The sequence below is a fragment of the Poecile atricapillus genome, chromosome 2 (assembly GCF_030490865.1).
Source record: "Poecile atricapillus isolate bPoeAtr1 chromosome 2, bPoeAtr1.hap1, whole genome shotgun sequence".
In the NCBI taxonomy this organism is placed as follows: Eukaryota; Metazoa; Chordata; class Aves; order Passeriformes; family Paridae; genus Poecile; species Poecile atricapillus.
This window is the reverse complement of record NC_081250.1, coordinates 103,179,292-103,205,771: the sequence shown is the minus strand read 5'-3', so window position 1 is coordinate 103,205,771 and position 26,480 is coordinate 103,179,292. Positions and strand designations below refer to the sequence as shown.

At 36.3% G+C, this 26,480-nt stretch overlaps 1 protein-coding gene across 7 annotated transcripts in view; it reads left to right on the top strand.

The window, feature by feature from the left end:
- The window catches only part of PTPRM (protein tyrosine phosphatase receptor type M), a 449,216-nt gene that overhangs the window by 225,990 nt on the left and 196,746 nt on the right, over positions 1–26,480 (top strand). For all 7 annotated transcript variants that reach the window (XM_058830649.1, XM_058830647.1, XM_058830643.1 and 4 more), the window contains exons 8-11: positions 10,197–10,505; positions 13,610–13,719; positions 16,004–16,205; positions 19,906–20,008. In XM_058830649.1, the coding sequence (XP_058686632.1) occupies positions 10,197–10,505; positions 13,610–13,719; positions 16,004–16,205; positions 19,906–20,008 (724 nt within the window). The remainder of the gene's footprint in view (positions 1–10,196; positions 10,506–13,609; positions 13,720–16,003; positions 16,206–19,905; positions 20,009–26,480) is intronic.

The window sequence follows — 26,480 nt, the reverse complement described above, 5'->3', positions numbered from 1 at the left end:
TGTAAATAGCTTCCTGGTCTGTTCCAGGAAAATTCAGAAACATCTGCCAGAGAAAGAGCAATGTGTGGGATTTCTAGAAGTATTTTCTAGATCTAGCAGGAAAAAAAGGTTGAGTATATTCAACCAATAAATCAAGAATGTGTCCTCTTAATGTAGGTACTTTCCAAAAACTTTAATTTACAAAATGTTGTTTATAGTTGAATGCTGCAACTGATACTGAAGTCAAGTGTTTCAGTTAGTGACAAAGTTTAGTATCAGAGACAAAGATGACATTTGAGATTGTGGATGAAAAAACATCTTAAATTACTTAGTAGCTAGTAACTACTCAGGTTTGGATGAAGCTCCTGTAAAAGTCCTGAGGACAGATCTAATATGAGGACATGTATCCAGACTGGGTGGCAAATACATAGGAGATTCTTTCGGAAAGTGAGTTTTGTCACAAATTAAACAGATGATCTTATCAACTATACAGTACTTACATGTTTATGGTAGTTAGCACATAATACTGTAGTAGGAAGACAGAATATTCTGTTCCCCTTTGACATGCATGTAAGCTCAAAGTTTCTTTTACCAGTTGTTGCAGAGAATCTGATTCATTTATCAAGTTTATGCATTTGAGAGTTATTTGTCAGAACTGATCTCACTGTACATCATTTGGTTAAGGTTGATTGCACATGTCAGATTAGAAAGAATGGTAAATACACATTTTAGATGAGTAACATTGATTGGTGGCATTTTTTCTTCTACGTAGATTTATATGACCATGTTGTCCTGTCATCTAGGTTCAATCTAGGTTCTGTTTTCAATCCCCAATTTAGCTACCACCTCTGTATGCAACAGCTCTGAAATGATGTGATTTGTCAGTGGTGATAGCCCACAGTGATAACCAGAACACACTGCTACATCTTATTCTGACTGATTTGTGAAACAGCATTGCCCATTTATTCTTTCGTGCAACATAATAAACAGTCTCTGGGCTTCTACTTTCAGGGCAGGTATTGAACAGCTGAAACCTTCACTAATTTACACAATGGTTTATCTTTTCTCTGGTTGGCTTCAGGGGTAACTCAGGCAGCTGTACCATAAAATGTGAGGAGTTTGAGCATGCTAATCTGTCACACATTAGAGCAACAGTGTATGTTTTGCCATTAGTACTAGTCACAATTAGAAGGTGATTGAGGCACTGTAAAAAATACATATACTTTATTGGCATATGAAGAGAATGGTTTACCATCTTACAATGCCCTAAATGTATTCCAGCCATTTCTAGGAAAATGGACTAGAAAAATGGATTATTCCCTCACACTAGAACTTCTAAATGTTTTTAATGTTCTCCTGCATCCCCATTTTTTGAGCAGTGAGTAGAAGAGTGTGTGTTACATTAATGTAATTATCCGTCTTTTTAGTGTGTGGTCAAATTGTGTCTTGTTGTTCTCATGAATATGTTTAATTATGAGCCATCCACCTGCACCATTCCTTAGTATATCTGAAAGTATATGTATTGACCCATGAAACCAGATTGTTTTACATTAACTGAACACAGTTCTGTGTTCTGATAAATGTGTGGAGGAGGTATATCAGATGGCCACAAAAGCAATTCCTCAGACCTTCAGCTTCTTTTGTGTTGCCTGCATCTTCTCACATATGAGCAGCATCTGATCTGCATTCTGTATAAATTGGCCTGAAAGTCTGTGCCACCTTCTGAAGGTGTGGAGGTGCATGTCTGCCTACATCTGACACATGTCTGTGTCAGCTCATCAGATGATGATGTGTTGTGTTAAGAAGCCATGGAGAAGTGATAGAAAAGGACAATAATGACACTGTAAAGCAGTCATGTGGTAACTCTATCCAAGGGTTAAATTTAAAGGCCTATGATAGATCTATGATAGAGAGGGACAGTATATGCACCATGGCTTATTTGATTTCAGTTTTCGTCAAAGATCATTCTGATCCAGCATCTATCAAAGGTAGAGCCAAGAAATGTAGCTTCTACCAGAAATAGGCACTCTATTTGCCATCTTGCCATGGTAATTCTTCTGAGAGTTTTTTGTCATCACCTTTTAATTCTTCTTGATTTACATGTTCATGGCAGTTCCTGGGTGAAGTTGGGATAAATTATTACTGCCATATGTGTGAAGTGGAAAGTATATGTCTGCACTCTTTATTTTTCCTTTCTGTTAGATTTGTGCTTTCTTCATGCAAAAGAAGGAATACCTTAAGAACACGTGCTTGCCTGTCTTTCAAACTCTGTAGAATTAGCTTGTCATGAAATGTAGAACTAATGTGTAGTTGTAGAAACCACTGCCAGCATTTTCCTCACTAGTGGCTGATGGCTAAGAAGATTTAGAAATGAAAGGGGTTATTATAAAGTGATTACTGAATAGCTAGGTATGTCATTTTAAACAAGCAACAAAAATCTGTGTTGCAGATTTGGAATGTAATCTTGTTTGTATCATTCATACTTAAAATCTGATTTTGATTGTGGAGGAGTAATCATGTAATGTAGGTAATTTGACAAAAATATATCAAATTATGTTTTTCTTTCATACCTTATTTAAATGTATTAGAATTTAAATTATTTACCATTCAGAGTATACCTGTAAAATGACAACATAAAGAAATATGGGATTCAATTTACATGGGTTCAGATTTAAATTTTACTATGAAGTGAAACCTTCATATCAACCCTCTCATGAAAGAAAATACTGTACAGAAACCAACACCTAAAAATGTTATTACCTTTAAAAGGATGTAGTGGATGATTAAAAGGGTATTATTGATGATTAGACCAATATATTTTGCAAATGTGAATGTCAGCCTGAAGACATAAGCCTCATGGAATATGGGTAGCCATGAATTGGAGAAGAGGTAAAAAGTTACGGAAACTTCTCAGGCATGATTTTATTACTCATTCATGTTTCTGTGTCAAGTGCTTGTAGTAATATATTACTAAAAGATTAGATCAAATGCCTGATCTGGTTTCAAGCAACAGCTACACTTACTTTTTATAAGCAGTGAGCTGATGCCTTAGATGCTTACTAGAATTTGCTCTCCATGAATCTTCTATAGTTGGCTAAGTATTATGGTTCTCTCTCAATAATTCCTATATCTTAGCTTGTGTCTCATCTAGAAATACCACAGAAAAAATGATCCTAGTGATGATGTGATACTAGTATTTAGGATCCTTCCTGGAAAAAGTAGACATCTACTGTATCTCACATTTGAATTTGTGAAGTGAGTGAGGATTCAAGCAGGCTTATTACAAGAATTTGGCCTATTCATTTTGTTGCTGTGAGCTGTGAGTATTTTATTATTTTCTGAGCTCCCACATTTTGGAACTAACCTCCTTTGGCCTCAAAGTACAGAGGAAAAAAGTAAATTTCAATGCTGTTTTATAATGGGTTAGAAATGAGGCTGAGTACTGCGGTTCTGTGGCTTTTATGATGAACTTCAGCATTGGCCAGGTAGTTCAGTTTCTTCTGAGTTTCAGTTTCTTTGGATATGTAGTAGGAGAACATGCTTTTGTCATACCTGATAGAGATACATAAGGTTTACGTACACAATACTTAAAGTATTCAATTACTAGAAAGTAATCAGTGGAAGCATGGTCTTGCATCTGGTTCCACACTGAAGAAAAATGGCATTAGCTGTAATCTTCTGGCGAAAGATTAATATAAGATTAAGTGTAATCTTCATGGCAGTTTGGGAGATGCTTTGGGAGATGCTGGCTTTCTTCTTTCACATGGTAGACTGTTGGCATATTGACCAGTAAATAGAGGCTGAGTAGAAGTACATGCTCTAAATATGAATCTTCCAGTTCTCAGATGATGGGAAGTGGTTTAGTCCAGAGAAGGAAAACTATCTGTGGTAGTGGGTGCACTGAGATTTTTTTTAATTTTTTTTTTTTTTACTTCAGTTTAGTCCTGTTGACACTTCTCTGTCCATTGTGACGCTGTGGATTCTGATTATGATAGTAAAGGTTCTGAGGGAATTGTGTGCTTATTCTTGCTTCTCTATGCCCTTAAGTCTGCAGTAACGAGGGTGCAGAAAGATCCCCACAGGCTATTGCTCAAAGCTAGTATGCTGATTTTAGAGTATGTACATCCTTCTGTTCTTCTTTCACTGGCATTGTGACTGTGGAAGACAAATTAATATAATTGAAAGAATACAATCAAAAAGAAGAAAATATTTTTTTAAAAAAAATACTATTAAAAAGAAGCCATTTTGCCCAGAATTGGCACAAGCATTTATTGTCTAGTTTTCAGCCTATATTTTATATATATGAAAACCTGATTATTCCTTCCTCTGTGGCCTTGCAGGTGACTACCATTTCAGTTTTACTGTCTCATTGTTATTTCTTTCATTAGCACTGAAACTCTGCAGGTCTTGCATCACAACATTTTTTAAAGTGTCAGGGAGTACATTTAGAAGTCTGATAGAAGTGCTGCTTTTCTGTGGGAGGCATCTGGTTTTTCAGAAGTAGAAACATATTCTTTTTGAAATATTATTAGTTAGTAATATGAAATATTGGTAAGAATTTTATATATAATCATTTGTAATCTTTCCAGGAGATGCTATCTTCTGTGGTCTTTTGCGTTTACCTGAATAACCTCAGTAACTGTTGCTATCAATTTCCATGGCTGCTCCACGAGAGGAATTGAGATATTTCATATGACACCACTGTTTCACAAATTTGCAATTATTCTTTGCTGGTTTTTAACATTTTTGGTTGTTTCCTGAACATGCTGTGCACTGAGATGAATAAAATGACCAACCTCTAATGTGCCGCTCTTAACTCAAAGGTTGTTTCTGGATCTTCAACAGTTTTGTGCACACTGGCAGCTTAGTCTTTGTTTTCATTTTAAAATAGTGGGACTAAGCAGTACAATCACACCACCATCATCATATTAGGATTTTGATTCTGTTCATGAGTCACTTGTCCCTTTGTTTCTTTGTTTGCCCTCCCCTTGTTTGAATACTTTTTTTTATAACCCAAATAATGGACAGTATGAAAAATCATGTGGTAAAGTGTTCCTTTTCTTCCTCTAATCCTAACTACAAAGCAGTTCTTTGTATTAACAAATCTGACTTAAATAAAAATGTGTTAAAAAACTCTGAAATTGCACCACCCAAAATCTTGCTCATTGTTTCTTTGCTCTACTGCATTCCCCAGTTTTTGGCAAACTGGAATTCAAAAAACCCTGATCTGTTATCAGACCAGATAAAGCATGTGGCATTTGGAGCAAAGAAGAGCTCTTTTTGAACTTCAATCTGTTGTTGAAGAACTCAGATGAAGAATAATTGCAGTGTAAAAATCACACCATCACAGTTGAATGTGATCGTTTACAAAACTGTCTTACCAAGTTTGCAAACAACCTTGAATTGTTAGCAGTCATGTGTAGATTAGATTTCAAATCAATTGAGGACAAGCCAAACAAGTAAATTATTTTACCTGTATTCTTGTTCGGTGTTGGCTGTAGATGTATACAAATGTAGAGATTTGTTTTCTAGAAACAAACCAAATGTTGTTACTTTGATAGCAGCTGGCTCACAAGCCATGTTTTGTGTTCCCCTGTAGGTGGTCTCCATCACTGTAATGTGCAAGCTCCTTGCAGGTGTTCATGAAATTCTATGTGATACCCTCAGATGCCGGTGCTAGAATACTGTGGCTCTCAGTTTACTCAGAGGGAATTGATGTGAAAAGATGTTAAGTGATTTGAACATGACTGCTTAGGCAATCTGTAAAGCAGTCTTTACATTTAATTATTAATTAACTATTGTGTTATAAAAAGCTATATAGTGGATAACTTAAATCTCAAATTATTCACTTTTTATCTTAAATTTGTATATTATCCTGTTATACCCATCCCTGACTTTCTGTGGAAGGACAATAGTCTGGTCTAAAACTTCAGTCCTGAGAGTTGTTGCATAGCTAAACTCCACTAATAGTTTGCCTATACAATAAATAAATTCTTAATTCCTATTGTTAGGTGCCTTTCAAATTGTATCTAACACATACCAGATGTCTGTAGCTACCAGAGTACCATGGAGTGGCAAAAAATCACCATGCCATTCCTTTCTTCTTCTTATCTCAGCAGGTCTGTGCAGGCTGTGATGAAAAGACAAAACTTCCAGTCTTGAGTTTTCATCCTAAGCCCAAGTTTTGATGATCAATGATGGGATGCTAAAAATACACCTAAATGTCTCTGTGATTCTGAAATTGAGTTTCTGAAAAAGCATTGTACTTGTGGTAAAAGGTAAAGAGTGAAGTTCCAGAGAAATGAGCTGTGAATTGCAGCTGCAATGGAAATTGATCCTGTCTGTCAGCCTGTGCTCCATATTCTCAGGAAAACAGAGTGAAGCAGAGAAGGAGCCAAGACCACCGATTAAATGGGATGCTAAATTGCCAAGGGCTAGAACCAGGCTTGTTGGTCCCTCAGGTCAGAGCTGCAACTGTCAGAATTCACTGCCTGATTCCCTGCTGAACCTGGCAGAAGAGCAGTATGAAAAATGCTGCAGGCACCAGCAGGGGAATGGGTAAAGAACTACCTGGCTAAGCTTCAGGGCTTGACAGACAGTGTGTTCCTTTGGGAGGAAAACCTTTTCTCTTATGAGTTGGGCAGCCTCATTTTCCCCATTTGCCTCATGATTTGTACCAGTAAGGTGTAAGAAAATAGCTGGAGTACTGAGGAGCAACAGAGGCTCGGTTCACTTAGAAATCTGCAGTGGGTGGAGAGATCTGGCTGTGTAACTCCTGCAGGTGGCATTTACTGAGCAAGGAGGAGGCAAATGCTCAGCAAATGGTGCTCATGCTATGAACTACGTATGTTGTATATAATACAGTCGGTGTGGTGTGTTGAACTCCTTGTTCTTCTGCTCTAGGAGGTGTGATTTCAGCTGTGATCAGCACTGTGAAGTGACACTTCTCTGTGTAGCTATCACTTACCTTACCTGGTGCAAGATAACAACAACAGACCATTGCTGGGATGACAGCCTTCCACTTCACAGGGATAGTTAGTGCAAGTCTCGTGAGTACAATAGCGGGGTCTCTGAAGGATGCCTACTTCACTTAAAGTTGGGAACTCTCCATGGGAAAGGATAAATTCTGCAGAAAATAAAATCAGCCAACTGAAGTCGTCATGCTGTAGCAATTAATTCAGGTTTCTATTTTAAGTCACGGTCATTAGCTGTCATTCTTTTAGTGCTGCTTAACAGTTACCTTTCCTCAGGTATCCTGCATCCTGCCTGATGAAGGGCATATACCTTCCAGTGTATTGGAAGCAATGTGCTGTGCTCTCAGAACCATGTTACATTAGAGATAGATAGATAGATAGATAGATAGATAGATAGATAGATAGATAGATAGATAGACAGATAATAAGATATTTTTTTTCACAGTTAGGGTGGTCAGTCATTAGAATAGGTTGCCTAGGGAGGTGTTGGGAGTGACAGTCCCTAGAAGTGCTTAGGGGCATCAGGATCTGGCACTGGGTGATATGGTTTAGTGGTTATGGGGTTACAGTGACAGTGCTGTGTTGACAGGTGGACTTGATGATGTTAAAGATCTCTTCCAATTTTGATGATTCTGTGATTCCATTCTGTGAAATATTTCCTCTGTTGTACACAGTGATACCCCAGAGAAGTTCAGTTTAGTTGCTAAATTGATCAAATTGAAGCTTCATTTTCTATCTTTTGTTGCACTAACTACTATTTTTCTGGTTAAAAATAGCACCATTAAAACAGTCATTAATGACAGGGTTCATTGGGCCCTGTTAGTTGCATAATCTCTGGATGAATGGTAGGAAAAACGGATACAAGCTGTCTATCTATCTGATGCTATGGGTTACAGAATCAAGTCAGGAGCCAAAGCAGCCAGGGTATTGGCCTTGTCTGATGAGCTTTGTCCTGTGAATATCAAGGGAAGCTGTATAGTCTCTATCTTTTACAATCTAAACTCTTTTTTCCCTTGTCTCTTTTGTTGGAGGTGAAAATGTAGCTGTCATTCTCTTAGATTTAACTAGAGGGCTAACTTGTACGTTTTATTAAGGTAACATGACATAAGAATACCTTTGTCCTGGGCAGAAATCTTGGATAGGTTTTGATCCATATATTTTGTACAGCCACTCAATTTCTCTTTTAAAATGCTATGAATTAGGTTTACATCTCTAACAAAATGATTTCTCAGCTCCCCTGTGAATTTTCTGATATGCCCACTGTGGAGCTAAGCAGGCTGTTCCATATTCTTGCAGCCAGGAGCTTTGTTCAATTGTTTAATGTTGTATGTCAGGGTCATCTCAATTTTGTTGGTTTTCTATTTCTGTTTAGCCCATTCAGATACAATTACAGTTACACAGTACCTCTCAAGTGTCTTTAGCTATTCATCATCTCACCTAAAACAAAAAATTCTTAGAAGCTGAAATTAAATTAAAAAAAACAAAACAGGAAAACTCATTTTCCATTAAGTTTATGTCTGAACTACACAGAAGTAAATGTTTAGGAAATTATTGAGTCCATATGCCAGTCCTTGAGGTTTGCTTCATATAAATTTTAATTGTGGTAGCAAGAGAAATGTGGTAAAGCTCCCAGATGCCAGAATTCTTAGCTGGGTGGGATGCCTGAATGTGGAAGCAGATAAATGGCTCAACAGCAATTTATCCTTAGTGGGGACATTTTTGTCTCTCAGTCAAGTCACTAGAAAGGTGACCAGGATTAGAATTTGGTTTGTTTTTCCATTTTTTCACCAATTGCCAAATATTCTATACTGGTTATCAACGTTGTTAGACAGTGAAAATTAATTTAAAGAAATTTAAAAAGCGGCTGGATGGTTTAAAAGGGGGAAAAAAATATCCTTCTTTGTAGATGTTAGAACAAGCAATTTCTTAACACCTTTTCTTCAAGGAGTTAAGATGAATAACATCTTTGAACAAATATTTTAAGCATGCAGGGATTATGTTAGAAAGTAAAAAGATGAAATCCTGTGTAAATTGTTTAGAACATTCCTAGTGAAGACATGTTGATTAATAAACATAAAAGGAGGAAGATGCATATTAATTTGTTTACGTATAAGAGTGTTCTAACTCATTAAAAGTCTTCTAAGTGTTTAACTAGTGAAGCAGTGGATAAAACCTGACATTGTCTTTAATCTTTTTGAGGACTGAAATATGAAAAAAACCCAGATTATTGCTAAATATGTATAATAGCTCTGTTAATGGCAGTGTTTTGAAAACGTGGGGGGTGTCAGCTCAGTGGTTCTGCTGTAATATGGTGGAAATTTTAATTCACTTTTCTGTCTCAGTTGCTGTGACCAGTAGGACTGAGAAAAAATTAAGTTTATCTAACACAATCTTTGGTGCTTGTGTATAGATGTTGGTACTTTTTACTGATGGCTCATTTTCAACTGGGAGATCTCTAGAAAAGCACAAATGCAGGAGAATATCTTGTTTGTTTTGTGTCTTTGCTAAACCACTATAACACTCTGAGGTATTTGCACTACTAGCAGCTAATGTTTTTGTGGGAAAAAACCCTATGATGTTCTAAAGAAATTGGAATAATAACATAATGTCCTGGACAAACTGACTGAGAAATTGCATTCAGTCTAAGTTAAAAACAAATAAATAAGTAGCTGAAGAGCTATCTAGCCTTTGTATGAACAATCCTGCAAGAAAATCAACATATATTTGCAAGTTTACTCTGAAACAACATTTTCTTTTTAGATAATTGTTTTGTGCAGGTTTTTGCTCTGAAAGTGTTAATACAAATAACTTGTGCAAAAGAAATCGGACATGCTTACTTTTTGCAAGCAACAGAGAGGTAAAAAAGTGTCATCTCGCATGTATCATGCAATTAGAGTTGAATCATAAGAACTTTTCAGTGTTTTGTTTCCTCTTTGTTTTTCGGAAGACACTGCACACTCTTTTCTCCACTTTTTCCTGTTTTTTCAGAGACTATGCTTCTAGTATACTATACATAATATTCTATTATTCTATACATAATATTCTATTATTCTATATAATATCATATAATATATATATAATACTATATATTATTATATATATATTTATAAAACCATTCTATGAAGCAATGGATTTCTGTTTCTGCTTATCTGTCATACTTGTAGAATTGTACAACTTCCTTCTCATGTGACTATTATAATACAAAGAAGTAGTCACACCAGAATTGTGCTGGTAATTTTGCAGATCCGATGCGTGGGCCACGAAGACTGGAGGTTGTGGAGATCAAATCTAGGCAGATCACTATTTGCTGGGAGCCGTTTGGGTATAATGTCACACGTTGCCATCGCTACAACCTCACAGTCCATTACCGCTACCAGGCTGGAGGACAGGAGCAAGTGAGAGAGGAAGTCAGCTGGGATACAGAGAGTTCACATCCCCAGCACACAATTACCAACCTATCACCATACACAAATGTCAGCATCAAATTAGTATTGATGAATCCCGAAGGACGGAAAGAAAGCCAAGAACTTGTTGTGCAAACGGATGAAGATGGTGAGTTTTTGTGTTTACATATACATGGTGCATGACCTGGGAGCATACATTTTCTCTATACGTGCATGTTCTACTTTGATTTAAATTTGTAACAGATTTTATACCAGCCTCAACAATTTTTATAAAACTTCATTATTAGAGTGATCTTTCACATAACCTATAATATCCCACGATAGTTTAATCATTTCATCATTAAACTTGTAACTTCTGCTTGAACTATGTTCTCCCTCTCTAAAGTTCCAGTGTAAGTTTGAAGAGTCTTCAGGTGATTGTCAGCAGTATCCTCATGGAAGCTCCTCTACTGGGTGATGTGCTCTGCACTAAATATTTCCTCCTGATTTGCAGTTTCAGTTTCTCTGTCTTTGGCTTTGTAACCACTGGACACCATTGCTAATTCAGACACTATATTCCTTATACAGACATTGAAATACATAGTTATTCTCTTCCTTTTATTAATTTTCCACTCATGGGGTTTTGGGATCTTTTTTTAAAACTCATTCTATTTTTATGAATAATAAATAATAAATAATAAATAATAAATCGTGTAATTAGCTGATGTCTTTTTTGAGGCAGAGACAGCAGAATTGGGCAATGTGTCTCTGCAATGCTCTAGTAATATTTTACGAAAATTGTTATATCATCCTCTCAAGTCTTCTCTGGTATTGGTTTGATTACACATGCAGAGAGTTTACTGAAGCTCTATTAGCTACGATACCAAAATGTGACTTCCTTGTTGAATTGGTCATGTACCAGGAATCAGTTTCACCTTTCCAGAATACTCTATGCTGATATATAGTCCCTTACAAGTGTACCTTAGTTTTTTGACCTTGGTTTTGGTTCTTTCAAGTGCATACAGTCCAAAGGAAACTCGTCAAATAACTTGGCATTGCTTTATGTAACAAATCTCTCCTCCTTCCATTTTAATCGTCTGAAATCTAAACACAAATGGATTTATATTTTCTTCCAGATCAATGATAGATTTCCTTAAAACATGATGGAAATATTTCTAGTAAAAACTTCAGCAATGATGATCTTCTTTTGTAATAAATACTTGAAGTCTGTCATTTAAGCCTATTAAATTATTTAATGCATGCTGTATTGGTTTTATGTAGTACTAATTTCTAATCAAAATATATGAGGGAATAAATTAAACAATTTAGGAATATGCAGTTACTAATGCAGCTTATTCAGCAAAGCATAGCTAACAAAAAAATGTTTAATTAGAATTAATTGTGCTGTCATGCTCTAAATTTAATTCAGTCCAATTGTAGGATGACAACACTGAAGAGCTTATTGTTGTCTGTGATGTTTTTGTGCTTTATCTAAAATGTCTAGTTCCTGACCCTCTTGAATTTCATGTTATTTCAGGACCTATTAAAAACCAGTGTCAGTGTCTGAGAGAATACCTTGAAAAAATTGTATCTTTTTAGTGTAGAGTATGCATTCAGTGAAGTATATAATCTGAGTATAAAACAGAAGAGTATACTGACCCAAATAATCCTCATAATTTTTCAAATCACAGGATTTTGTTGGTTGCAAGGGACTTCCAGAGTTTATTTAGTCCAACCTTCTGCTCACAGAAGATCAAGTGATAGCAGATTGCTCAAGGCCTTGTACAGCTGAGTACATATCTAGGTGACCTCTGCCAGTGTTTGAACCACCCCTGTAGGTGACAACTGCTCAGAGTTTATGACCGTCAGATAACTTGAGAGGTTACCACAGTGCTTTGCTCTACTTCCAGCTTATTTACACTATATTTTATTCCTCTTCCTTTACAAAATTCCAAATGAGTTTTGCCAGTTCTCTCCTACTTGGAAACAAGGTTTAGTGCCCAGAATGAAGGTTTCCCTAAAGTTGTCATTTTACTGGTGCACACAGGACTAGTAAGCGAGTTCAGAACCTGTATCCTTGGAGCTTCCACTTGGTAGAGGAAGGAGCTCTCTGGAGAGCTGTGGAGAGATGATTAAAAAGCCTTAAACCTTGTAAACTCCCACAGCAACAGCATGGAACAGTAAGAGAAGGAAGTTCAGTACCAGAAGTGCCAACAGGAAGGAGTCAGTAAATGTCTTGCTTGCAGATTTTTCTATTCCTTAACCATTTGAGCAAATCTCAGGAAGGGGTTTGAGAAATTATTTCAACCACTCCAGCAAGTCACTTCCACCTTCTTTCTGTGGCAAATAGAATATGTTATGTGTATCTTTCTATTGGATTTTCACATGGAGTTTCTGTAAAAGTGCTGATGCCATAATGCCTTTTGCTTCACAACAGTCCTGTGTGCATTTTTCTGGATTTTTTTTTTTGACATTACATTGCCAGTGTTGTTACAAAAGAATCACAGATACGTGTCCATGTCTCCTCTGAAAATTGAATTGTCTTGGGGATAAGGCAGTGGTTGCAGAACAAATGGCAAACACAAGTAGATACCTGAGAGCAACTTGCATACCTTTAATCAGAACCTTCTGATGTCCCTGACTCTTCACAGGTCTTTCTCCCACATTGAGACTTCAAGAAAAATTAGTAATGTCAGATTTTTACTTTGACTGTTTCACATTTTTTATGTCCATTGTGTTGTAGGTTTTCAGGCGTACTGTCAGTGAATGTTGTTGTTCAATGCAATATGTAGCTCATCTTTCCAAGATAACTTTTCTACTTCTGTCTTCTGGAAGTATACCTTGTTATTTCAATGCTTGTCCGTTTTTGTATATGAATGTTTAATATGTTTTCCCCTTTGGGAAGTAACACTGTTGGTAAGTAGATATCACAAGTAGATTTTACTTGCAAAAATTCCTATTTGAGATACCACCTAGTTCCTTAAAAAAAAGCTGATTTGTCCTTTTTTTTAATTATCAGTAGAGGTTTACAGGAAATGTGTGATGCTCACTAATTTGTTCTCGCACTGAAGGTGACGCATAATGGCACTGTCTTGTTAAATAAACCGTTCTCCTCCTGAGCTACCCTGGCCTTTGCTTCAGTCTTTGGGGAAATTATGGTGGGATGCTTTTCATGCCTCAGCAGTACAAGAATTTAAATAGAGTGTGTCCTTCTGAGATTTTTCTTAAAACCACTTTTTTTTTTTTTTTTTTTTTTTTTTTTAAATCTGTTAGTCCCAAGTGCTGTGCCGCTTGAATCCATTCAAGGGAGTACCTTTGAAGAGAAGATTTTTCTTCAGTGGAGAGAGCCAGCGCAAACATATGGTGTGATTACTTTGTATGAGGTATCTAGAAATTTCCCACGTTTTATGTCTACTTTTGATTTTCCAAAGTGCATAATCATACAAAAAATAATATGTTCTCACAGTTTATGTGAAATTAACTTCATTTTAAAAACAGTAGCCATTTAAAAGTAAATGTAATTTAGGAGTGGATTATCCAGGACCCAGCATGTCCTTAAGGTGCCAATTTTAAGAAACCTGCTATATCTAGAACCAATAGCATTCCATCTAGTACTCTAGATCAACTATTTTAAAGATTAAAAGACAGATCTTAGCAAATTTCTTAAAAAATAAGAGACATAAGACTGGTTACAGTCAACGTCACATTTAGATAGGCTTCATTATAGGAAGCCTATTGTAACAGAAACAAGCAGGCATAATTTAAAAAAATCTAGCTTTTTTAAAATGCAAATTCAACGAAATTGTATGTTGTTAGATGTCTAAAAATCACTGCTTTTTCTCATGTGGAAGCTCTGCCTGAATACCTCTTAGAAAAATTGACAAAAGACTGCACAGATTAAGCTGTCAGACAGTAATCACTGTTAAGCTTCTTACCTGACCTTACTACAAAATTGGTATTGAAATGCTTTGTTTAAAAAAACCCACCTAAATGAGATACAGTGTAAAAGAAAAGTTAAATTGAATGGTAACCTATTGATACTGTTTTGAAAACTACTTTATTGTAAGAGGATAAAATGTTATGAAAAAGTATGAATTGATTTTTGTAAAGCTAACAACTTTTTAGCTACCACGACAGTTGCCTGTGTTCAGAGATCAGAATGTTTTAGTTAAATGTTAATGTTGTTGCTGTTGCTAGATTTATGTACATAGAAACACACGGCAGTGGATCCCATTTCTACTTAGGAACATGCCTGCATATCTAATTCCATTGCTGAGTACACTCACTGTATCCGGGCAGTTCATCCTTAAATGTACACACACATAACTCCATCAGCTGTATTGAGATAGGGAGATTGATGTGAGCAGTATGTTACCTTAATTTCCTTATTGATAAATGTTCAGACAGTTGGTGGTTTAATCTTCTGTCATCTGTTAGAATTAGAAGGGTTAGTTGGGTGCTTTCCAAGGCACCTTGAGTTCAGTTTATGGATGAGGATTTGTAGAGGATATGCCTATATCTGCTGTAATAAGGTCGGGCTTTATCTGAATAGTATGAAGGTTTTTATTACTAATTTTCAGCACTTCATTGATGTTACATTAGATGGCTCGTATAAAAATCAATTTTCATTAGGTCAGAGGTTTTAGGAAATTGAAAGTGTTTAAGGTGTGTAACACCGACACTTGGATGTGTCTATTTGCTGTATTATGGGTCTTCTTAATTAAAATTACATTGAATAAGTATAGCAAAAAGAATGTCTATTATCACTTTATATAATAAGGGGTTTGGAATTATTCACATAAAAATGAAACCTTAAAAGCAAAAAGGAGGGGTGAATAATTTTTACTTTTCTAATTTTTTAATGGCTTTCATATTTTTAAATCGTGTCCATATTTTTAAATTCTCATTACAGTGCACAGAAATCAGTAATTAATAGAAGAAGTCTGGATCAAGTTTTACTGTGAACTTACATTAACATTTCTAATGAAAACTAAAAATACTGTTTGAATCAAGGAAGGAACTGAGGATACAATATACACTCTGCATATATTACTTAACATTTATCTCTTCTTCCCTCCAAATGAGAATCTGACCTAGGTACAATATAATAACCTGAAAAAATCCAAATTAGCAATTGTAATAGCTAAGCTTCAGACTAAAATAGAAGCGTTACCCAATTTCTGAAAAGTTTGCCTTAAGCTGCCCTTATCATCTTTTACAGATAACCTTATTCAGGGTAAAGTGTAATTACAGTAAAGTCAGCTGGAACTGGGGGGGGGGTATACCCCCTCTTGGTCATTTCTCTGGTTTTACCTGTTTGCTTTGGTTTTGTTACTTGTGCTGATCAAAACCAACGTTAAGATGAATTCAAAATGTGACACTGTTAAAGCCAGCATCTTGAAGGAATTAATGTAAGCCTGAACCCATCCTTTAGAGTTGTAATCTAGCTGCCTCTAAGTCTCTGTATCTATAAAAGTAATAACTCATATGAGTTACGACTCAGTTCCTGTGCCCCTTTGCGGGATTTGGGATTTGAAGAGTATAAGAGAGTAAGATAACTTATCATAAAATGTCTGACAGCGCATACATCAGGAGGGTTTACTGGATAAAGATGCAATCTCTGTCCATCTGCTCAAGGCAGTTTATAACTTTCTTATTCTTTTGCAGATCACCTACAAAGCAGTCAGTTCTTTTGACCCAGAAATAGATTTATCCAATCAAAGTGGACGAGTCTCAAAGCTAGGAAATGAAACGCACTATCTCTTTTTTGGACTCTATCCTGGCACCACCTACTCTTTTACCATCAGAGCCAGCACAGCTAAAGGCTTCGGACCTCCAATAACAAATCAGTTCACAACTAAAATATCAGGTACTTGATCAAATAATCTTATTTTCTTATGATAATGAGTTAGGTAATTCTTTTGTTGTTTACTTCTTTAGAATTTATCAAGCAGCAAATTGAAAAAGGGAAGAACACCTTCATCCTCGAAGATGTCAAAGTGACATATATTACCATATCTGAGGAACTTCGAAGTGCTTAAATATTAGCTAGTATTTTGAAATTCCTGTTCACAGCTCTAACATATCACTCAAGAATCCCCTGTGAATTATGTGTTTGCAGCCAGTGCCAGCTGCAGTTGCAACATTTAGCATAGGGTTTTTTTGGACCTGAAGATGAGGGGTTCATTCAGAGCTTAGTCAGCCTTGACATGATTCTAAATTAGAACAGTAACAGTGCTGGAAAATCTCTTTAATGAGCCATGAACAATTGAGAGTACAGCAGAGATGCTGTATGTCTAGAGCTCACTTAGAAACTGTAGTTAGCTGCCAGGCTGCCTGTGTTCCTAACAGGCTTGGGGACTGAAATGGGTACGAAACTGTATCAGACAAGAACATCAGGACTAGTGGTTTTCAAATAACAGCAGCATGACTCTGTCACTTCTGCAGATCCTTGACCAATATTTCAAGCCCTCCCTTGAGGCAGGGGAACACTTCATTGAGGGGATGGAATATTATTGCATCCTCCAAAATTCTTATGTAATTCATGACAAAATGTTTTTCAAAGTTACGGTTGAAATCCCTTTATTCTTCGCTTTTCTACAGTCTGCTTCAGAATTAAACTGGGAGTTCAGTAATAAACTGGCCTCTTGATAATATTTATAGAAAATTACCTTACATATTTGTGGTCAACTGGGCTTTCCAGAAAGCATTTGGGTACAAAATCTTCTTTTTCTTTAACTCTCAATCTGTATACTTCTCCATTCGTCATTTTCTGTCCTCACTGGAATCAATAAAACTGACAAGTGTTTATCAGAAATAAAATAATCTCTCCTATCTTATTATAGGAAAGGACTGTTAATGCAAGGTGGAAGTTATTGCCAACACAGCTGTTTGTAGAGAAACAAAAATGTTGCTAATTTTCAAGTTAGAGAATTAACTCTGTGTGGAACGTGAAACATAATTAACACTGATCAGCAAAGATGGAGTTTGTTTTCCATCTCCTTTCAAATACTGAACAGAAATTTTCTCTGTCAAAAATCAATTTTTGACAGAGCAAAACTTTTTATGAGTTAGGATGATGAGACCACCCCTTATTAGAATGAGGAATGGGGACTACTGTGTATGGATGAGAATCTGGACATTTGGGAATAGTACTGGATCTTTAAATTGTTTTCAAAAATGATATGCCACCAACAAAAATTCCCTAGTGGGAACAGGCATTGCAGGAGTGCTTGAGAGTGAGGCCAACCTCCAAGTCTTCATGTGGCAAGGTTCTGCAGACTGTCTTGTCTGCACCCCACTCTCTCATTGCTTCCTCTTAGTTACTGTACTAACAAGAAGTGTTTATGCCTTGTCCATGGGTAGTTGTAACCAATTGCTAATGAATTTAAAATGGAAACAAAATGTGTGTATTTTTTAATATAATTAAAAAGTCCTGACTGGTATTTTAGTTGTTGAATATGGAACCCTCTTTGCAGTGCTATTGGCTGTGATCTCATTGTCTCACTGGAAAGCTTTGAGGCTCTTTCATGTGGCCAGTGCTCTCCATTTTGGACAGATGTGAGACAGAACTCCTGAACATTTCTGGATGAAAGATTTCAGTGTTTTTAGAATAGATTAGGTGAAATTTGACCAGTTTTTGCATTCTACTCTAATTCTGGACTGCATTTTTTTCTGAATAAAAATCTCTAAATTTCCTGTCAAGTGTTTTGAATAGTGCTCTTATGTATTGGAAATAGTTGTTGTGTTTTATTTTACAATTACATGACTATTTCCTGTTTTCTCTGTTTATTAATAAGTTCCTTCTTTAGATGTAGGTAGTGTGGAGGAGGAAGAGTCCTAATGTAGACAAGGAAAACTGGAGAAAAGAAAAAGTAGCCAGGACAAAGGTTATGATTGGAAGAGCCACAACTCATATCTGGGGCAGGAAACCAGTTTTGGGCTTTGTAGGGACACTTAAATTAGTAAAGAGACCATGTAAGGACTTAGGAGTCATAAATTAAGAAAATCAAAAGACTTGCTAAGATGTGGGCAGGAGGAAAGGACAAGAAATGAGGGAGTACTCAGAAAACGTTCATAGTTCATACAGCTTTTTGAAGATACAGTTCCTGTCCATGCTTCTTTTCAGGATGGTCAGGTTCAAAATGGGGCATTATGTAAACAAATTCTGAATCTTCAAAACTGCAAAGTGTGCCTGAACCTTTAAAGTAGTGTGTGGCAGTATGACTTAAGTGGTATTCAAATTATTTAAAATTATTAGTCTAAATGTTTGGGTCCTTTATTGAGGATTGTAAACAGAGTAACACCCTCTCAACATACAAAAGATGGAGGTTTTTGAAGATTTTTTTTATTTGTGAAACATTTCAAAACTGGTTAATAGCAATGCAAAGCAATGAAGATTTTAATGTTTTCACAGCGGACTGTGGAATTGTGGAGTGTAGCGCAATTCTTAATTCAATCCTTACTTGGATAGGTAGGGTGCTATGGATAAAGAGAGAGAAATTCATTTACCTCTTAAGTTGATGCAGATACTACTGGAAAAATGTAAATAGTTGGAAAATACACTTGAAAATAATTTGCTAGAGGTTGATACTTATCTGTATGTGGAGCATATTACATTCTGTTGGTATGGTACACACAAAGTATCCAGTAAGATGAAACTAAATGAATTGAGAAGAACTAAATGAATCTTTGGAAGAATCTCCTAAGGAAAAGGTCTCCTTCCCACCAAATGTGTTTTCCCTTTCAAGTGGGAATTAATTGAGGGAAGTTAATTGCCCTGCATTATTTTTGCAGTCAGAAGAGACTATTGCAATGACCACTTTTTGCTTCTCTAGCCTTTAAATCTGTTAATTGTGCAGCACCATTAACAAGTGAACAATAAGGATACGGCAGCCTGTCAAATAACCAATTAACTGAGTAGCCTTCCCTCCAATGTAATGATACAAATGTGAGTAGATGACAGCAGTGAAGAAAGTAACAAGAGTAAAAGGCAATAACTGAGGCATCATTTGTTTTAATCACAATTGTAAATCTTTAATGAAGATACAGTTTGCAAAAGTGCTGAGTGGGGCTTCAGACTAAGATAAATTCTTGTCTTGGTGGACAATAGACCCAGGACACTTATAGTTAAAATTCCAGGAAAAACAAACTATGAGAGTGCATCCTGATACAGCTGTCATACTGAGAAAGCTGGGCTTAGTTTCAAAAACAAGTCACTTCAGCATGCACATTTGCAGATGCTGTTCTTAAGATAACTTTTCATTTCCAAGTCATGGATTCTCAATAGTTTCTGCAAACCTACTCCCACTAATATCTGTTTCCTGTCTCGAAATTGGCAGTGAGATGGTATTTCTTTATTTGGTATTTGTTGTTTTGGTTTTTTTTCCCTGAAGTTATTCAACACTCGTCTCACACTTGCATTGTAACAGAAAACACCTTAGACTTGTAGTACGTTCCTTGTATTTGAAGAAGTCTTTAAAATTGCATATTAAAATAAAGATACAGCTCTTGAAAGAAGAAATACAAGAATAATGATTTTATTTTCCTCTTTTCTTTTCTTATTCTAGCACCCTCTATGCCACCATATGAACTTGAAACACCTTTGAATCAAACTGACAGCACTGTGACAGTCTTGCTGAAACCTGCACAGAGCAGAGGCGCTCCTGTCAGGTACTGGGGGAAAAATTCTTTATGAAATTAAAAACCAAATTGATTGATTTCTTGAACATATTTTCTGGGGATTTTCTATACAGCAATCAGTGTCTAAATTCATGTCCGTATTAGCTCTAATTAAATTAAATAACTGAAGAAAATGAAAGTGCTTTGATGTTGAGTGTTCATGTATTGTTTAAAGGATTTGATCCAGATGCAAGTGGCTTGTTCTTTGAAGATAAGGAACAAAGCCATAGTTCTGTTGTGTGGGTGGCTTCTTTAAGGTAATTGCTTACTGCAGTGTTATAAGTTCAAGGGCATATCACATTTTTTATGCTGAGCTACTGTCTTTAATATTCAGTTTTCTTGTTTACTTCACAGATTTAAGGTAGTCAACTCTTAGTAAGTTAGCCAATTTAAACAGTGTGTACTGCAGCATTCATAAAGTATTTACATTATTTGACCACAGTAGCAGAAATTATAATTTTAAAAAGCAACCTTTAAAACCAGTGTCTTGGATTCTTTAGTGTTATATAGTATCCATTAATGAATTTCCAGTTTTCAGAGGTTTATCTTCCTGCCAAATACATGGTACTGTGTAAGTTCTTCATTATTAGAATAAAGGATGCCTGATTTTCAGTGAGGAAGACAGAGAAGTTGTTAGATTATTCTACATGAGAACCAATAATGAGCTCAATACTCTAAATAAACAAAAAGAAAGATGAGAGAAACATTTTTCACGGCTATTATGATGTTTTTCCTTTTGGGTAATTGTGTATCCTCCTTAATTCTTTCATTACTGTAGGAAGAGTTTCCATCTATACTGAGTGGCTATCATATATTTTCATTCTGATGCTGAAGTTTTTGATAATTTCTGTTCATCTGGGAAATACAGATCTGTCATGCTTGTATATGCATGAATGAAAATAAATGCTCTTTGGGTTTCTTCAGAATATTCATACAATTCATATGATTAAGAGCTTTTACTGTTACTTAGATATATTATATGTACATAGGTCTGTGTTTTGAAAATGCTGTTCAGTCGTTCATTCAGGCACCTGTTTAAAAAGAAAATGTAGCACATCACAGGAGTTTGAACCACCCAAGGAAAAAGCAGCAAATATTAGAGCACATTTAATGAAACTGATTTAGAAGGTTAGATTAGAAACAGAATTATTTGATGTTTGTCTGACTATCTCACAAAGCTCTAGTGCAGTCCTTCTGAATTCATGCATCTGGATGAAAATGGTACAAGTTGAAGTCATTGTTTAAACATTAACATATTAGGCTATTAATAAAAAAATGGTTTCATTCTTTTTATCTACATTGTGAACTAAAGATGATTGGCTCTCATGGCAGTAGTGACATATCAGAAACTTCACTGACAATAGAAGGGAGCTCGTTAGGAGATGAAAGTGTGCCAAATAAGTGGATGAGTGGTTAATAGGAGGAGAGATTTAAAGTGACATGAAGCTGTAGAACTGACAGTTGAACACACAGCAGCAAATTTACCAAGGTCCTTTGCAACAGGTCTTAAAATAAAATGAAGGCTGACTGCAAACTTAGAGTGTAAATGCTGAGTGAAGCAGAGTGAAAATGAAAGTAAGAATTTCTTAATACTTCTAACATTTTATAGTACATTCCACTCCCAAGCACACTGCTTGAAAAACACATCCTGCATATAAAATCTATATTTATCATCTTAATCTGTATTCATTGGGTGTTAAAAGTTTAGTCATACTTCGTTTATCCACACTACAATAGGCAAAATGCCTTGTCTATTGATTCTGCTACAGCTACCGACTTGGTTAATGCAGATATTTGAAACTGCACTAAACTTGCAGTGTAAATGACTGTTGTTTTATTGATCAATGCATCAGCCATGACACATAAAATTCTTCAATTCCTGAGATGGAAAAGGAGACCACAAATTCTGCCATTCACGTCAACAAAACTGATACCTGAGGTCATTCTGAAGTCCAGCTTTTTTTCCTGTGATTAAATTATTTTTCTCTTCTTAAATAAAAAAATCCTGATATTTTATGCCACTTAGAGTCTGCACACAACGAGCACAACATCAAAGGAAAGGTGTAATGCTGATTGCTTAAATGTTGATTCAAAAAACAGACTTTACAGAAATGTTCCGAAAGCTCTGTTTACAATGTTAAAGTACACAATAATCATAAAGGCCAAATGGCATTCCAGGTTGTTTTAGAATTCATAAGACTGGACATGATTGAAATGTATTTTTTTGGATTTTTAATACAACAAATACTGCTTGCGTTGTCTCCAGTTTCAGGTCCAGCATGTTTTATGGCTGTTGCTGTCTTTGTTTCAAGGAGATTATTTTGGAATTATGTATGTTTTAAGTAGTAATGCATTCAGTAATGATGAATGTATGCACTTCTTTAACAGCTGGCTAAGCTATTTTGACTTTTAGAGTGATTGTAATTTGTAAGGCTTAAATGAAACAAAAAATGTTTAATTTAAGATGATCCCTTTGTGGAAATTGTGTAATATATGTCTTACTGCAGATATTCTCTTTTTTTCAGATATTTGAATTTAAGAGTCAGTAAAGTTTTGAAGAATTTGCATAAAAAGCATACAAATGCAAATGTTTTTTCTGTGAGGGCTCTTCAACATCTGTTTGGGGGGGACTCACTCTTCCAAGGCAATACCATTTGTACATTTTACTTCTCCAGGGCAAGTTAACCTAAAGTTTAGAAGACTCTGGGGCCAAATTTTCTGCAAATATGTAAGTTGGTCAGTGCCATATACTCAGCCAAGGAATGCTAATTCATTGCAAAGATCTGGATCACACACAGGAATGAGGACTGTAGTGCTTGGTTACTGCTTGCATTTAGTGCTATTTATATATTCATCTATGTTAGAAAGAACTTTAGATTGTTTGTCACATTGCATTGTAAAAGGTTCTTGTGACCTTCTCTGAAAAAAGTTGTCCTGGAAGGTTTTAACTTCAGCAGGAGAACGAAGTTTTCTTTGTTGCACCTATTTCTATTCAGTCTTGCCATGATAAAGGTCAAGTGTTTCCACTTCTTTTATCTGTTTACGTAAGCAGCAAAATGTTGTCCCCGTAACACCCTCTTCCTGCTATTCTGTGCCACATCCTCAAAAAACTTTAGTAGTAAACATCCCAAAGGTTTTGGCTCAGATAACACTGGAACTGCAAGTCTCTGTGAGGAGCAGACTTGGGAAAGGAGCAAAATGGATAAGAAAGAAGAGACCATCCTGGTTCTACTCTGTGTCATGATCTGTTATTCATACTACATTTTTACAAAGTTTGGCTCAGCTGGATTTGCCCCATTAAACTCTTCGGGACAGTTAATTGCCCATTCAGCCAACCTTTCTACTCTTACAGACACCACAGGCATTTGGTACTTTCCTTTTCCAGTCAGAAATGAAAGAACAGGCTGACCAAATGTGTCAGCTAGCAAATCCCTGTGGATGCAATACTTGGCATTTGGGAAGCCAAAGTACTTCCTGCTCTGAGTACGTGGGATCAGTCCAGCAGCATTTGGGGCTGCAAAGCCCAGACAGGATGAGAGGGAGAGAATTACAGCAATTGCCAAGCAGTATAATTTAAAAGGATCATAAAGAAAACATGCAGAAGGAAGCGATAAACTTTGAATTATGTGAGTTGAAAGCCAAGTGTTCTAGAGTGAAGGCAATCTGTGTACTCTCCATGCGTGCCCTGTATCACCTGTGTGCCCAACTTCTTCTATAAATAAGAACTTGCATAAATAAGAACTCTACTAGGAAAATAAACATCTCTACTTGAAGTGCTTAATTTTGAAACATACTTTTTAATCTCTCTTAATACCTTGAAGAAGTAGCATTTATTATACTTCAAAAGGCCATAATAAGATAATAAGTATTTTGCACTACAACTGGAAATTACTGTAGAAATTTCAAATGACATGTTATCTGAAGTGATAAGCACTCCTTTCTACTACCTCATCAGAGGGACACATGAGATTGCCTAAATTTCACAGAAATGTACATTTCTTTTTGGCTTATCCAGACTTTTAAAGGCACCATGTAAATACTCGGTTCATTGTCACAGCTGGAATGAAGGTTATCTGCACACGGTCCCTAGCATAGGAACAGCGTGATTCACAGGAGATCGAAATGGTGTAAATAAACTTTTGTCAACCCAAGTTTAAGCAGTACTTAATTCTGTATGTGGCTTAGCCATTTCAACAGCACTGAGTGTAATAATTTTTAAATGAATAACAGAGGACACCTAATTCCTACCCACTGGCAGTAGAAGGATGGAGTGAGTTAATCTGAAGGGGTCACCTTGAAACGCAAAGACTGGTATGTAATGCAGCAGTTTCTCATGGAACAACCCTGTGCTATGTGTGAAGCAGAGGTCACAGTTGGCTTCCCATGCCTGCCACACACATTACAGGGCAGGAGGACTTGTCTTAGGGCCTCATCCTTTCCTTCAGCATGACTGGTGCTGTGAGGATCAGCCTTCTGCATGTCTGGCCGTCGTCTCTGCTCTGTCACTGTGTCTGCTCCCTTCCTCGTAGGCTGGCAGCAGGCAGTGTGCCACATAAGTTAGGTCATGCAGCACTGCCCATCCACTTCCATATGAAGAAATGGGGTCATCTGAAGCCTGAGAGAGCTTTTTCAGGATTCTCCAATCTGACAGCCTTCCAGAAAAGGCACTGCCTATCTTTATTCTTGAAATGTACGAAATTTAAAAAAATCACTTACTTGGTCTGGAGTTCAGCAGATTTTAATTGTTTCACTGGCAGTCAAGAAATCAAAAAAAAAAACTAACCTAGCAAGCCAGGCAGGCTGTTTGGAAACACATGGAGATATCACTGGAACTCAGAAAGCAGCAGGGTTTCAAACACTCTAAATGCGAAAGTTTCAGGATACTTTCCATTATTGTGAAAAGGACATGAGACACTTGCATTGCTCTTGTGAGTATACTGTAGCCACAGATCTGGGCCTCAAAGTTACAATCCCCTTCCTGAAGTTCCTGATATCTCTGTCTGAGTTTCTCTGTTGCATAGTGAGAGCGCAGCATTAGTTACTGTGAGTGAATTATGAAGGCAGACATCATGGGTATAATTATAAATTCAGGATATGTGAGCAAATGAGTTTTGAAATGGGAGAATGCTGATTGGTACAATAAGAGATGTTAGTGTTCTGTGTGGGCAAAACCATGGCAACAGCATATGCCAAAAAAGACATTGCAATATCTGCATTTTTAGCTATGTCCTCTCACAGCTCTTGCCTTGCACATTATGTAATGCTAGCATGTTTTTGTAATTTCCTTCTATTCCCACTGGCATAACATGGTAATACTGTAATGAGAAAAAAGAAAATCCTATGTAGACACAGCTGAGGAGAGAAGTGTCAGAACTGTACATTTATCAGCAGAATTTGGAAAGCTTCCCAATAAAATGAAATGTGAACTCTGGCCTTTCTAAAGCTCACAGATAAAACATGGATATTAGGTGTATTTATGATAAAGAAATGGGCCTGTTGAAATAATGTAGCTATACATGTTTAAGTAGCATTACTAACTCTCTAATATTCTCAAATGCCATGTTCAAAATAAAGACTTTCAAATTACTGTGAGACTACAGGATCTAAAGAGCGTGAAGGGAACTCTTTAATTTGCTTGCTACCAGCATCCTTTCTATTGCTTAAGGGTCTGTAAACATGGAGGCCTGAATTGTGTGCTGTAGGGTCAGCTCTTTGCAAATCATAGTTTTACAACCTGTAAGGCAGCCCGTAAAGTTGTTTGAGGATGTCTGTGGTAGAGAAGGGATTGGGTTTTATTAATGCCCATAATTGTCACTTCTTTATAGCAACAAGTAAAATTATTTACAGCAGAAGGGTCAATTTCTGTTTCATTGAGGGAACGGTGTAGTAATTGCTTATGCAATAAAAATGCTGTAATTCTTTTTTGTTATGCAGTAGAACTTGTCCTTGGATTTTTTACTGTGACTTGAATTAGAATTTATGGTACCTATTGCCTGGACATGCATGGTACAGCTTCACATGTCCTGTTAGCTGGTTCAGAAATTTCCATGGTCCTTTTGCTGTGACTTCTTACATAGTCCCTGGGCAAAATGAGTATTGATTCTTGATTTCTTCAAGTACTAATTTGTCTCACTGAGAACTCAGCATGTAATGACACCTGTCATTTAGCAATTAATAAAAATTAATCCATAATAAGTAAAGCAAGCTAGAGCAATTCAAGAATAAACGAGAAAAACAGATTATTCCATATCTCTGAAGAGATTAATTTCAGTTTTATAACTCACTTTCTCACAGATTTTGGTTATAATTAACAACTTAAAAATTTGCTGCACTGTTAGGAGGCTCTGCTTTTTTTTTTTTTTTTAAACCTTCCTTCTACATGCTGGCCTTAAGTAGGTTGCAGTGGAGATCATTTCTTTGCAAAATTCCTTATGATAGTCTTCTCTATATCGCTTACCTCTCA